Source organism: Pteropus alecto, unplaced genomic scaffold (genome assembly GCF_000325575.1).
Source record: "Pteropus alecto unplaced genomic scaffold, ASM32557v1 scaffold131, whole genome shotgun sequence".
NCBI classification, from domain to species: domain Eukaryota; kingdom Metazoa; phylum Chordata; class Mammalia; order Chiroptera; family Pteropodidae; genus Pteropus; species Pteropus alecto.
In genome coordinates this window covers 21,424,592-21,439,414 of record NW_006434709.1, presented here as the reverse complement: position 1 = coordinate 21,439,414, position 14,823 = coordinate 21,424,592, and the positions used below count along the sequence as shown (strand labels likewise).

At 32.6% G+C, this 14,823-nt stretch overlaps 1 protein-coding gene across 2 annotated transcripts in view; it reads left to right on the top strand.

The window, feature by feature from the left end:
* Window positions 1-14,823, top strand: part of PPM1B (protein phosphatase, Mg2+/Mn2+ dependent 1B) — a 61,410-nt gene that overhangs the window by 43,629 nt on the left and 2,958 nt on the right. The window contains exons 4-6 of one of the 2 annotated variants that reach the window (XM_006909633.2): window positions 5,780-5,891; window positions 6,252-6,309; window positions 14,695-14,823. The exon at window positions 14,695-14,823 is cut by the window's right edge and continues 918 nt beyond it. In XM_006909633.2, the coding sequence (XP_006909695.1) occupies window positions 5,780-5,891; window positions 6,252-6,309; window positions 14,695-14,823 (299 nt within the window). The remainder of the gene's footprint in view (window positions 1-5,779; window positions 5,892-6,251; window positions 6,310-14,694) is intronic. The other variant, XM_006909634.3, reaches the window with a different exon arrangement.

Sequence of the window (14,823 nt, the reverse complement as noted above, 5' to 3'; positions counted from 1 at the left end):
TTTTTAGTAGTAAGTGAAGAATCCAGTGAAGTTTGCCTCAGGTTATGAACACCGGGTGCTATAATCTCACTGACAGTAATTCTCCCTTCCCATGTTGATTATAGGAATCCATTACCGTGTTTTCATCATACCAATAGAGTTAATGTCGATGTTGTGAAAGATTGTTAATTTTACATATTTTTAGATTTATTTTGTAATAATTTTTAACTTATGCAAAAATATTATAGAGAATGCCCATGTTCATGTAGTACCTTTTACCTAGATTCCCCTTTTGTTTACATACCTCATTTGAGTCATCTGTAAACTTTCTATAACATGCATTCTCTTCTCTCTCGCTCTGCTTTTCTCCCCATTCTCCTTCCCCCCCAATTATGAAATTATTTATGAACTAGTTGAAAGTAAGTTGCAAATATATCCCAGTTCCCCTTAATATAAAAAGGACAGTCTCTACAAAACTATGGTACATCCATCAAAATTAGGAAGTTAACATTGATATAATGTTACCATCTAATCTACAAATCACATTAAAATTTCTCCAGTTGTCCTAGTAATTCCTTTTATTGGTCCAAGGTCTAGTCCAGAGCATGTACTATATCTAGTTTCCATGCCTCTTTAGTCTCGCTCCATGTGAAAAAGTTGCATTGTGTTTTTCTTGTTTTTACTGACCTTGACATTTTTTAGCAGTACAGGTTAGTTTTAGAATGTCCCTCAATTTGAGTTGACTGATGTTGCCTCTTGATAAGATTGATTATACATTGGCAGAAGTAATACAGAAGTGATGCTTGGTTCTTCTCAGTGCATCATATCAAGAGGCACATGATATAGTAATCTTAACTTTCATCACTTGCTAGAAATGTTGTCTTTCATATTCCTCCATTGAAAAATTAATAAATGTCATACTTATTAATAAGAATTTGGTGGGAGATACTTTGAGATTATGTTAATAACCTATTCTTTCTCAAATTTTCACCTCAAATTTTCACCTACTAGTTTTAGTACCCATTGGTGATTCTTGCCTGAATCACTTGCTGCTAGGATAATAGGTAAATGGTGATTTTTCTAATTCAGTCATTTTTTAAATATGTGTTAGAATTTGCTGTGAAGAAAAGAAGTTTTCTGATCATTCTTTTAATTTATATGAGCATGGACTCAGATTCCTATTGTATTTATTATTATAAACTGTTACTGTTATTGTCATTTTGATGCTTATATTGTCCAAGATTTAGCCAGTGAGAACCTCTCCAAGCTTGCTCCAGTCTTTTTGACCTGTCTCTATAATTCTGTGAGCAGTTCCTTACTTTCTGGCATAATGAGATAGATATTCCAGACTCATTTTGTATTTCCCTGCACCAACCACGAAATGAACCACTTTTTCAATGACCTCTCTTTTATTTTAATTTTCTTTTTATTTAGGAATTTGGATATGTGCATTAGGTGTGTGCTGGGGTGTTTCTGTTCCTGTACCCTCTCAAAAGATGGATATACACACACATATACATTTATGTCTGTATTCCTCCCTCCCTCTTTCTTTCCTTCCTTCCTGTATTTGTCTATCCCAACAATAACTTCAGCTTCTGTATAATACTTCTGAGTTCATTCTAGTTTTCTCTTTTCATATCTGTAACTCCCTTCTACAGTGAGAAACTTGGCGCCTACTATCAATCAAACAAGTCTGTCACAGCTAACCTTGTGTAGCTACCTTCCTCACTCCACACTGGCTTTGAACCCCATTCCAAGTCGCACCTCCACCAGTGCTAAAGTGTTACTGTGCTCAGGCTTGGCTACCCCATGCTGGACCCTGCTGCTGCCACCATTGTCCCCTCCACACTTTGTAAGACTTACTTGCTTGGCCTTATCTAAAGTTGTTTATGAGCTAAAAATACTTTATTATTCAAGAGTAAGGGAGGGAGAAGCTTTATCTTTAATATAATTGCTGATATGTTTGTGTTTCAATCTATCATCTTATTTACTTCCATATATTCCATCTATTCTTTTTCTTTATTCTCCTTTCTTGCCTTCTGTTAGATTAATCAGCATTTTCTATTCCAGTTCATTCCTGCATTTGCTTATTAGTTATACATTCATCTAAAAATTCATTTAGATGGTTAGCCTGATAAATTGACAATGCATGTTAGAGATTATGACAGAGTCCCCAACTTAATATTACATTTTAATTTTACATGTGGTACTTAGATGTAAAATCACTTTTTATGATGTTGTATTATATCAATTTTATTTATTTTTGCCTTGATGTCATTCTGACAAAGTTCTTTCCTCAATTCAAGATTATATATTGACCCGTATTTTCTCTTAACACTTTTATGGCTTGATTTTTTTAAATAGTAAATACATTTGAATGATATAAATGATTATGATATGATGGGCTTGTTGAATTCGGTATATTATGAGTCATATTTTGGATATAGTAGCCATAGTAATTGGTGAGAGTTTTGAAATGTGAAGATTTGCAATTTCAAATGAGTAATTACCATAGGAAAGCTCCATTTTAAGTAGATGAAAAGTAAAACAGTTAGCAGAGTAACAAGATATATTGGTTAGGAGGGTCTCTGTGAGGAAAGACATTTGAGCAGATGCCTGTGTGTGAGAGAGAGTGGCTATCTGGGGGAAGAGGATTCCAAGCAAAGGAGCAGCGAAGACTTGAGAGAATATCCTTAGAAAGAGTGGCTGGATTTGAATGAGCTTATAGAAAAGTGGAAGACTTAGAGCAGCTGCTAAGTGGTGATAAATTGTGTAGGATTCTGTAGACCAAAATGAGGACTTTGGACTTTATTCAGATGGTAATGGGAAGTCATTTGAAGATTTTGAGCACAATAACGACTTGATCTGACTTTTTTCAAAGGCTCTCTTAGTTGTTGTGTGGAGAAGAGATTGTAAAGGGGCCAAGAGAGGAAGCCAAAAGACCAATTAGGAATCCTGCATTAATGCTGGTGGCAGATGATGGTGGTGGATTGGACTGCAGTGGCTAGTGGAGGGGTATGAAAATTGGTTGATAGAGTGCTAGACAGAAATAGTTCTCAATTGGGGAGATTTTTGTTCCCATGGAACATGTAGCAATGTCTGGAGACATTTTTGGTGTCATAACTGAGAGAGTGCCAGTGGCATCTAGTGGGTAGATATCAGGGATGTTGCTTAACATTCTGCAGTGCACAAGGTAGACCCCATAACAAACATTGTCTGGTCCAAAATGTCAGTATTGCCAAGATCAAGAAACGCTGCTCTATAGAGATATAAGTTTAAGGATAGAAAAATGCAGTCCTGTTTTCATGAAGCTTGCAGTCTGTGCTATAATAAACATCGTATATATGGGAGTATGTTACTATGCACCTACTCCAAGCAAGGGTCAGAGAAGAATTTGAGCAAGTGACATATAAAGTTGAAACCTGAAGGAGGAAAATGAGTTAACCATTCAAAGAAGTTGTTGGTTGGACTGGTGTAAAAAGTGTTCCAAACCAAAGGAAAAGTACATGTGAAGATCTAGAAGTAGGAGAAGGCTTCTTTGGATAGACTCTTTGGTGATAATAAGAGTCAGGATCAGAGCCAAATGGGAGTGGTGAATGTTTAAGGTCACATTGAAGGTCTTGTGAGGCATGGTAAACAGTGTGGATTTTGCATCAAGAGGGATTCTTAGGACACTGTTTTTTTTGTTGTCTTAAAACTAAGTTGCCATTGTCAGATTTCTGAGTTTATGTCTCGATACTCGCCAAATAATCATGCTTCAAAAATCTGTTTTCTATAAGTTGTAAATATAAATGGAATGTGTAAATGTTTTATTTTGTTCTAAGAATTAGCAAGTTCTGGGATTTATTTCCCCTTTTTACTTGAAATTGTTGTGGAACATAACTAAATATCAAAAAACCTGTAAAACAATTTTTAATTTTTCCTCATAATTTTTACCCATCCATTGCTTTTATTTTCCTGTAATTATAGTATTAATAATTTTTATATTATTTTTTACATAAAATCAGATCAAAAGTGTTTTTCCTTGTAGCTGTACTATGTTCATAGGGGTCATTTTTTACCCCTGGCTTTATTGAAATATAATAGACAATTCGTTGCTTGTATTTCCATTGTACAATTCAACGAGGTTTTTTTTTCAATTATAGTTGTACAGCCTAGTGATCAGAGGTCCACATAACTCACAAAGCGATCACCCCACTAAATTTACTACCCTTCTTCCCCCTTATATATTTATTACAACTATATGAACCATCTTCCCCAGGCTACACTCTACAGCTCCATGTCTATTCTCCACTTAGCCATTTGTACCTCTTAATTCTTTGCCCTTACCCCCACCCATCTAGTAGCCCTTAAAATAGTCTCTGTATCTATGAATTTATTTCTGTTTTTGTTGTTGTTTATTTTGTTCTTTAGATTCCACATGTGAAATATCGCATGAAATTATACAATATTTGTCTTTCTCTATCCAACTCTTTTTATTCAACACAATACCCTCTAGGTCCATCAAGGCGATATCTTTTCCCATCCCCTTCCTTTCAGTCTGTGTGTGTCTGAAGTGAGTCTCTTGTAGGCAGCATATGTAGGGGCTTATTTTCTTATCCATTCAGCCATTCTGTCTTTTGGTTGGAGCCTTTAATTCTTTTCCATTTGAGGAACTTGTTGATAGGAATGTAGTTATTACCATTCTTTTTCTTGTTTTTGTTACATGTTTTTTCTTCTAAAAGAAATCCCTCCAACATTTCCTGTAATACTGGCTTGGTGTTGATAAATTCCTTTAGCTTATTTTTGTCTGAGAAGCTCTTTATCTGTCCTTGACTCTAAATGATAGCTTTGCTTGAGAAAGTGTTCTTGGTTGTAGATCCTGGGTTTTCATCACTTGGAATATTTTGTGCCAAGCCCTTCTGTCCTGCATAGTTTCTTTTGAGAAGTCAGCTGCCAGTTTTATGGGTACGCCTTTGTAGGTAACTAACTGCTTTTCTCTTGCTGCTTTTAAGGTTCTCTCTTTGTATTTAACCATTGGCATGTTAATTATCATGTGTCTTGGTGTGGGCCTCTTTGGATTCCTCTTTCTTGGGACTCTCTGAGTTTCCTTGGGTTGTATGTCTATTTCCTTCACTAGATGAGGGAAGTTTTTCATTATTTCTTCAAATAGCTCTTCAATGTTTTGTTTTCCTTCAGGTACCACTATGATACAGATATCTTTCTTCATATTTAGTTGTGTCTCATAGGCTTCTTAAATTATTATTATATTCTTGGCTTCTTTTTTCTTGCCATTCTGTTTGAGTGCCCTTGGCTTCTCAATCCTCTGTGTCGGTGGTTTGATCCTCATCATCTTCCACTCTGTTTATTCCATCTAATATACTCTTCATCTCAGCTAATGTGTTCTTCATTTCTGACTGGTTCCGTTTTATAATTTCCATTTCTGTTTTTATGTTTTTTATCTCTTTGTTAAAGTTCTCACCGAATTCATCTACACTTTCCATAGGGGTCATTTTTAGTAATTATATAAACCACTTAGTGACTATACCAAAATTTTCTTAGCTGTCCTTTTATTGTTGGGTACTTAATTTGCTCTAGTTTTTCCTTTTATGAATAATGCTGCGATGAGTACACACACACATACATGTGTATATATGTGAATAACTTTTTATATTACCTTTTTTTATTCTTATGGGATAATAAGGTAATGTTTGCTTTTAATATTTTAAAATAGGTACTACCAAATTGTATCTCTTATTTCACTTCTTTGTAAATACTAAGTTATCACATTAATTTAGGAACTTTTTTTAAAAACCTACAGAAATTATGGAGAAGTCGGGTGAGGAAGGAATGCCTGATCTTGCCCATGTAATGCGCATCTTGTCTGCAGAAAATATCCCAAATTTGCCTCCTGGGGGAGGTCTTGCTGGCAAGTAAGTAAAACAAAAAACTAATTTTGAGTTTGTTTATAATTAATAATAAAATAATTTTGGGTAAGCAGTACATCAGTTATCTAAAGATGAAATGGGTTGATGGTTCTGATACCAGAGAACTCTTAAAATTTCATCCAAAAGAGATTTTTTTAAGGAATTATTTATCATACTCTGAGGATGAAGGTCCTTCTTTCATTGGTAATGAGAACAAATGGATTGTGCAGGATCAAAGTCTTAGTGAAGTGTAGAAACTATTTATGTGGCAATTAATTTTTTAGTGTAGTCAAGATAAAGTATATTTTAAATACTCAGAAGTTTAATAATTATAATTTAATAAAACTAAAGCATAATTTTTTTTAGGCGCAATGTTATTGAAGCTGTTTATAGTAGACTGAATCCACACAGAGAAAGTGATGGGGTAAGTTTTATTTTATTTCTTAAGCATTTTAAGTAATTTATAATATTAGATATGAATATATCTAATTTATTTATATTAGATATGGATATATTCACATAATGAAATCTATAATAAATTATTACTGCTTGTCATTTTAAGGAGTCAGTTAAAATGTGAGGAAATACATTGAAATGGAAGTAGAAGTAAAGTTCTGTTTTGTAGATATGTTTGTTGTCACTTAATCGGTATCAAATACCTTTTTGTTTGAGCTGTACTTACTTCCTCCCTGTATGTCTGCCTTTTCTTCTTCTCCCTTAAATCTTAATTGTGAGGCAAAGAATGCACTTTTAAATATCTCAGTTTCTCCTTCAGCAGGCTGCTACCATCACTGGAAGTTAGCTATAGTGAATGAGTTGTTATTTTAATGACCAAACATTTAAGTGTCCCTTTGTGCCCAGTTGAATGAATGCCTGAGGATAATTTCTTTCTAATCTTATTGTGCTGTGGGTTTATGTGTTGACCTGAGGTAACCATTTTTGTTGTACCCCGCTGTGCTTCATCAGAGCAAATCTCTTTATCCCTTTACCTTCCTTAGAAATAGTGATAAGCTGTCAGCTGCTCCTTTGCAGTTTTTTTTTTTATTTTAGGACTAGTACCAGGAGACAAAACAGTGTCTTTTTTTTTTAATTGCTCCAAATTTCATAGTCAATAACTCAAATAAGTATTTTCTCACAGGAGTTTTAAATTTCGTAACATCAAAAATTGAATAACTTAATTTTTAACATATATACTTCAAAGATTTAAGGAAGCCAGTGAACTTGTTGAGAAGAAATAGACTTACCCTCCAAGTCTCCAGTTCTGCTTGTCAGCCACTGGTAGAAATTATGTATCATCTCAGTTGCATTGTTTTCTAGGATTTATTACTACACAGCAATATCATAATTTTTTCCTTAAAAATAAAAATGTCCTGTCAAAAAGGAAAATTTTACAATTAATAGATTTAGTGAGTTGAACAAAAGTTGATACTGTATATTGATGATAACAATTTATATCTTGGTCTAGAGCGGTGATTCTGAATTGAGTCTTTCTTGTATGGTGGGTATCTCAAAATGTTAAGAATTATGTCCAAAACTGTAAAAATTAATTTAAAAATAAAGATATGTCATCGTGATACATTTAGATAATTCTAAATTAAACAACTGAGGATAGGATGTTGACATAGCTTAAAGAAAATGGTGGTAATTGGGAGGTAGAGTCAAGAGAGTTTTATCTTTTCAGCTAGCTTATAGGTTCCGTATGGCATCTGCCACCATGGTTAGAGGAAATAAGCCCTCAAAAGTTAGCTATTGATTCATTTATTAGCCATATAAGTATTCCTGTTTCCTCATGTATTTGAAATGCAACCCTAGTGTGTAATCTTAAAAGATGAATTCATTATACCTTGCTCCCTCAAAAAGTTGGCTGCTTTTACTCCAAACAAAATTGTTTAAATGTTTTATAACCCTAAATTTCTGTTAAACGAATACCAAGGAGGGGACTTTTAAACTTTTTTTTTAAGTAGAAAAGACTTAGACATAGTAGCTTTATAGACAGTGAATAAATAGGCAACAGAACCATGAAGCTATGGGAAAATGCTCAGGATATAAAACTTTCCTTAAGTATGATTATTATATGACTATAAATTATGGAGATATATACTGAATTACCTTCATATATAAGCTTTCTATTAATATCAGCAGATCAAACACTGAGTCTACCATGTAGTGAATTTGATGTAGGGAAGAGACTACAAACAAAAGGTATAGTTCCACCCCTGCTCTCAGTGCGGCTTACAATGTAGATACAAACAAAGTTAAATAATAAAAATGTCTCATATCATCTTGTAAAGAATAAAAAGAAATGACAAAGTCTAGATTGTGATTAATTCTCATGTGAATATTACAGTGATTGCTGGGAAAGTCTGATTTTCAGAGAAAAGATAGGATTTGAAGAATGATTTGAATGGCAGAAATAAAATGAGGAGGAGGATAGTTCAAGTGGATAGGGGAGCCAAGAACAAAGTATAAGCTGTCTTTGAAAGGAAGAACATCATTTTGCCTAACATGGAACTGTTGTGAAATTTAAGAATTTAGGATGTCAGAAGTATTTTTGAGGAGACTTGGAGAGTCCATTTGAACTTTACATTTTAGATCGAGGAGCCACCATATGTTTGGAGCATAGGAATGATAGACTCGAAAAGGAATATCTGTGGTATTTTAATCTGTTAGAAACATGTGCCTTATTAAAGAGATACTGGGAGTTAAGTAGTTTTGAAATAATTACAGAGATCAGACGATAAGTGTAAATTCATTTTAAGTAGCTACATATGGGTTAGAGAAACTTCCTATTTACTATAAAAACTAGCTTTTGCAGCCCAGAATATTATGTTGGGAAATGTGACTTTTATCCTTTCAGAATAACCATGACCTTAAAAAAATGTTAAACCATAATCACAAGTAGCAGAAATGTACTAAAAAAAATGTAGAAGAAGCAGGGAAAAAATGAAGAAATTGTAGATGTTTAATTAAATTATTAGCTCTTGACTTGTTGTAGCAGTGAGTTGGGCAGAGAAATGCTCCAGGAATGCTGCTTGACTTAGTTTATGCCACGTGGAAGATGTTGCCAGGAAGCCCAATGGCAGGAGTTGGTGGTTACTTTTGCAGAATGGGGAAGACTAAAGTATGGTCAAAATTCAGAGGCAACAATTGGGAGATATAAAATTTAAGTCTTGTTTTAATAACAAAAATAATATTTTTAGATACTTGAGAAAAGAATGCTAGTCAGAGTTAAACAAATTTTTTTAGATTCCTAAAATGTCTATATTATAGATATGATTATTCTACTATAAATGCCTATAAGTAGTACCATTAGAATAAGATTCATTCATTTTTCTTTTTAAAAATCTTTTGGTTAATAAATTTATTTCAAAAAACTGATTTGACTATAAGTCGGTAGTTAAATTATTAAAATATATTCAGAAAGTTTACTAGGAAAATCTTATTAAGTTGTTTTCTAAATTTGTTTCTTAGTTCAACTTTTTGAAATATGTTAATGTTAATATTAGCAATATCAATATTTTCCCAACTTTTAAAATCAAAATATATGGAAAAGAGTCTAGCAGGAATTCTTAATCAAGGAGTTTGTGATTCCCCTAAAAGTTTTTGCAAGTATATTTATGTGTGTACATAAATATTTTTTAACGATGAGTATGTCTATGATTTTCACCAGTTCCTCAAAGAAGTGACCCCCAAAGAATAAATCACGTAGAGGGCCAGAAAGAGTAAAACTGCATTTTGCTATAAGTTGTTCTTATATTGGGCAGGGCTCTGAGATCACACTCCTTTTCTTCTTCTAAAGTGCTAGTTTATGTTTTATAAGTAGAATATAAGTTCTGTGAGATCTGGGACTTCGTTTGATTTATTTATGTCCCAGCAACTGCAGCGGTGCCTGGCGTGTGTAAGAGCTTAATGCCTGTTAAATAAGAAATATTTGTTTTTTCATTTCTTGTACGAGTTTGCTAAAACTATCTTTAAGTCGTATTTAAAAAAATAATTTGAGTTTGCTAATTGGTATGAAAGTATTTTTTAGAGCTTTATACTTTCAATGCAAAAATGTTAAGATCTTCCTTCAACAAAGACTTATAATGCTTTTGAATTAGTATACCAATGATCAAATAGCTACATAAGTGGATGATATTCCAAGGATAAAGGGAGAAGGTGTGTATGTGTGTGTGTGGTATATATGTAAAATTATAGGTAATCTTAGCACCTTTCTTATAAAGAAAAGACTAAGAATCAGTGAGATGAGGTAGCTTGCCCAGGTTGCAAAGCTAAATAAATTGTGCAGCCAGATTTGAATCTTAAGTCAGTGACTCCAAAAGCTGTTCTCTACACCTTTCATGCTTCCTCTCTTAAGATTTTTAGGGACTATGCACCTCTGTCGGTACCTCTGCTAACCATCCAAAAAAATCATTTTCTTTTGTGAATCTCATGTTTAATAGTCTTAAGATATTCTGTTTTCGATGAGGAATATTTTATAAAGTTGTTGAAAATAAGCAGTCAAGCTCAGTTTCTTGTCACTTATTTTTCACTTAAATATACATTTTTATTTATCCTAATCCAAAACCTTTTTAAAGGCATTTGGATTTTTGAGAACGAGGGGAAAGAACACAATCCCCAGAGAATCTCCATACCCTGTTTTTTCATTATTGTTTTATATACAATCTTTTAAATTTTATTTCAAATAGATCAATTAGAATAAACACAGCTGCTTTTTACACTTTTACATCACAGTTTTAGGACTTTGGGAATACTAGTTTTCTGTAAGTTGTTTCTTGTTTACTTTTTACTGGTCAAAGCATTTTTTTTGGAGAAAGACCAACACTATTTGGAAATGCACTAACATTAGTCACTGTACGACTTGACATACCACTTCTCTCAGCTCTGGTCTTAACTGTTTTAGTGACTCTGAAATTATTTCAGAGTCATTAAATTTTACATGATCCTTGCAAATAACTTCTAATTTATTAAATTCTTCATTAGTCATTGTTAATTATTTCATGAAGAGATATTGGAGAATCTTTAGTTCTGAAAATTATTTTTAAATTATTTTTAGCTGACAAGCAGGGCATTAGAACTCCACAAAAAAATACAGATAATATATACTAGCACAATAAATATGTTAGTATTCTTTACTTTTTCTCCACTGTTTTTAACTAATCATTTGAAGAATTTTGCTTATAGCAATTGGATTTAGAAAAAAATTGCTGCAATTAATATTAGCTAGTGAAAGTTTATTTTTAAAATGTGCTTAGATTTTCCCTTTTGTTTGTTCTCTGCTTGATTTATCTAGATTACTTCGTCTTATTAGGTGTAAGGCAGTATTTTCTTTCCTTTTTTTTCTTTTTTTTCATGAGATTTTGATTTTTAAACTGTGGTAGTTTAGATGACATTAAAACCTTACAAACAAAAACAGACTAGTCTTAAATTCCCTTCTCCGTAATTGCCTTAAATTTATGAATTTTTTGTCCTGTAATTTCATTAATCTTTTTATATTGAGGAAATAGATTATAGACATTAATATGAAATAATTTGTGGTCTGGTTCTACAGTAATTTAAACCAATATTCATTTTGTGTCTATTTATATGAGACACTCTATAAAAACTGTTACTATAATGTATTTAAAAGAGCATTCAGAAGGACATAGATATTAATTATACCTGAACACAAATCTGAGCTGTGTCACTTACTGGCGTTGTCACCCTGACATAAATAACTTACATCAATAACTTACATCTTTTGAGTCTTAGTTTCTTCACTTATAAAAATCAGGCTTGCAGTGCCTATTAATTAGGTTACCTGTGAGGATTAAATGAGATAATGTATATGAAGTTCTTAGCACAAATAATTTTCCCTTCTCTAGGTAGTAGGGAGGATACTGAAAGTAATAAGAAATTATCTTTACCTCAGTGAGTTTATAGTCTAATTGGAGTGAAGTGTGAACAGTTGCAAAGTGTAATTAATTGCTATAATAGATATGTATACATGATGTGCTATATATGTATGAATTCGTGAAAATACATGAAAGAGTTATAAAATGGTATTTTGAAGAATCAAATGAAATGATTGGGAAAGAGGTTTCATGCATCCAACACAATAGGGAAATGAAATTTGCTATAAGATAATATCACTTTTAAATGTGGTCAGTAGCTTACGTTCTTTTCAATTCACTGGTATTATGCCGCCAGCTATTATAAGTCCATCCCTGCTTAATATACAGGTTTGGTTTTAATGTGTTTTTTAAAAAGCAACTACTTCCCAACTACTGCTGTTACATCAGTTCACAGAAACATAGATGATTTCTGTAATAATAAGGTGTCAGATGGAGAGTGAGAGGTGCTTATCTTTTGAACTCACCAAAATTGACTAAAATACAACCAATATAACAACCTTTGCAACCTTATCAATAAGTTAAAATAAAGAGTTATACTGTTTAGTTTATATCTGTGGTCCTCAACCTTGGCTGTATATCAGAATCACCTGTCAGGCTTTTTAAAAGAAATCACCCCAGCCCACTAAATCTGAATATCATGGGATGGAACTTCGGTATCTGCATAAATTTAAAGGTTCCACAGGTGATTCCGATGTGAAAACCAGAGTTGATGATCACTTTCACTATATGTAAGTTACCTTGCCCACTTGAAGCAGATTTTGCTTCAATGTCCTAGAAGTTTTTTTGTTTCGTTTTATAAAAAGAGAGTTGTTGCTTTGATGTTTTCTTCTGGGGGAAGGGGAGTTTTATGCCTTTTATTAAAAGTCCTTTGTCATACATTATCAAGTAGAAAATTGTGTTTTGAAAGACCTGATTAAAGACTGATAAAGTTATGATGATGAGCAAGCACTTATTGTTCCATCTTAACCTTTCCTGAATAGATTCAAATGAGAAACTTAGGGAGACGTTTATTTAGTACAGAAGAAAAAGTAAGGAGGAAAAAAATACAGTAAAATCTTAACAGCACATCGTTTTATGTTCTCTCCACACAATAAATTTTGCAAATTAAAAAAAGGGTTTTTTTAACAGTTATTATGCTTGATATAGAAAATTGGAGAATTCAGAGAAAACAAAGCACCTGTAACTTCATTACTCATTATCATTATTTCTATATTACTCTATTTATTTTCCTTCTAGGCAGTTTATTTAATACTCTAAAAATGAACAGATACAGGAACATACACATACATGTAAAACATTGTTATAAACAGTATCATCTCTTGCTTTTTGCCACAAGGGCACTTTTTTTTTAAGCGTTCAAGTACTCTCATTTTTCTAATAAACATTGTCATTATATGGTTATATTGGTGTTATCTTTGTTGCAGAATTATGGAGAAGCAGTCTCCAAAGATGGTTAAGAATTTGTATCAGATCATCTATATTAGTAACCTTTTTTGTATGTTATTTTCCCAACATTTTATGATGAAAACTTCCTAACATGGGAAAAAATGCAATGATTATAGCGAACACCTATATACCTTCTACCTAGATTCAAAAATTGTTAACGTTTTACCATATTTGCTTTTATCTCTTTACATGTGTGTGTGTATATACACTACTTTTTTCTTTTTTTGACTGAACCTTTGACAGCAAATTGCAGACATCATAATATTTTACCTCTAAATATTTTTGGCATGTACTTCTTAAGAATTAGGACATTCTTCTACATAACCATAATATTATATCTAAGAAAATAATAAATTTAATAATATCTAATATCAAGTCCAAATTTTCCCAGTGATCCCTAGAATGACAATTATAATTGTTCTTGAACCATGGTCTAATCAGGTTATCAGTCAGGCATATTAAACAAGTCTTTAATTAAGCCCCTACTTTTCTTCCTCCCATGACACTGAATATGAAGAATCTGAACCAGCTTTTTTTAGAATGTCCTACATTCTGGATCATATGATTATTTCTTTGTGGTATCCTTTAACTTGATCCTCTATTCCCTGTTTCCTGTAAACTAGGAATTAGCTTTATTAGGTTTATATTAAATATTTTTGGCAAGAACACAGGACACGGTCCTGTACTCCCTAATTCATCACATCAGGAGGCACATAATGTAAGGTTTTCTGGCTTTTCGTGTGTCAGCTTAACTGTGACCAGCTTGGATGTTAGAGCTTGTTTTGCTAACAGGGTTAAATAGTTACTATTGTAGAAACCTATAGGTTTTCCAAAATTTAAAAAAATGTGAAAGGATAAGTAGTTTGCTCTTCATATATATATTTATAATGTTCAATATATTTTGTCTGTTTTTATCAAGAGATGTTTTAAGATATTTCAAGGCAAAAGTAAATAAAAATTTTAATCCAGATGCTTTAAATTTTCCCAAAAATCCAGTTTAAGTTTACATAGTTTGACGTTTTGTATCTCCTACTTGTCATTTAGCAGAACTGATGAAGAAACTAATGTTCTAATGGCCTGCTTTTCTGTCCTTTCCTATTGCTTTACACACTAATTTCCTTTTATACTAAATCATTATAGCCAATTATTGTTTTGTTAAGTAAGTCAGTTTAGGAAATGCTTGTGTTGCTGTTGAATTCTAATAGCAGAGTAAATTTCAGATTAAACTTCAAATTACAATGTGAAATAAGACGTAAACTAGTTAATGGTAACTTGCTAAAAATAACGAGATATTTCAATTGGAAATTTTTATTGACACAAGTAAGATGATACTTATTTAATGAAATGTTCTCGTGCTTAGACTATATTACTCATGGTAGAAAAATGAGTGTTTTGCTGTGATATGTTTTGAAATACATGTAATATCCTAGTTTGTCTACTGACACTGGGGTCTTGAATCTTAAAAAAAGGCCTCCGATGAAGCAGAGGAAAGTGGATCACAGGGGAAATTGGTGGAAGCTCTCAGGCAAATGAGAATTAATCATAGGGGAAACTACCGACAACTTCTGGAGGAGATGCTGACTAGTTACAGGCTAGCT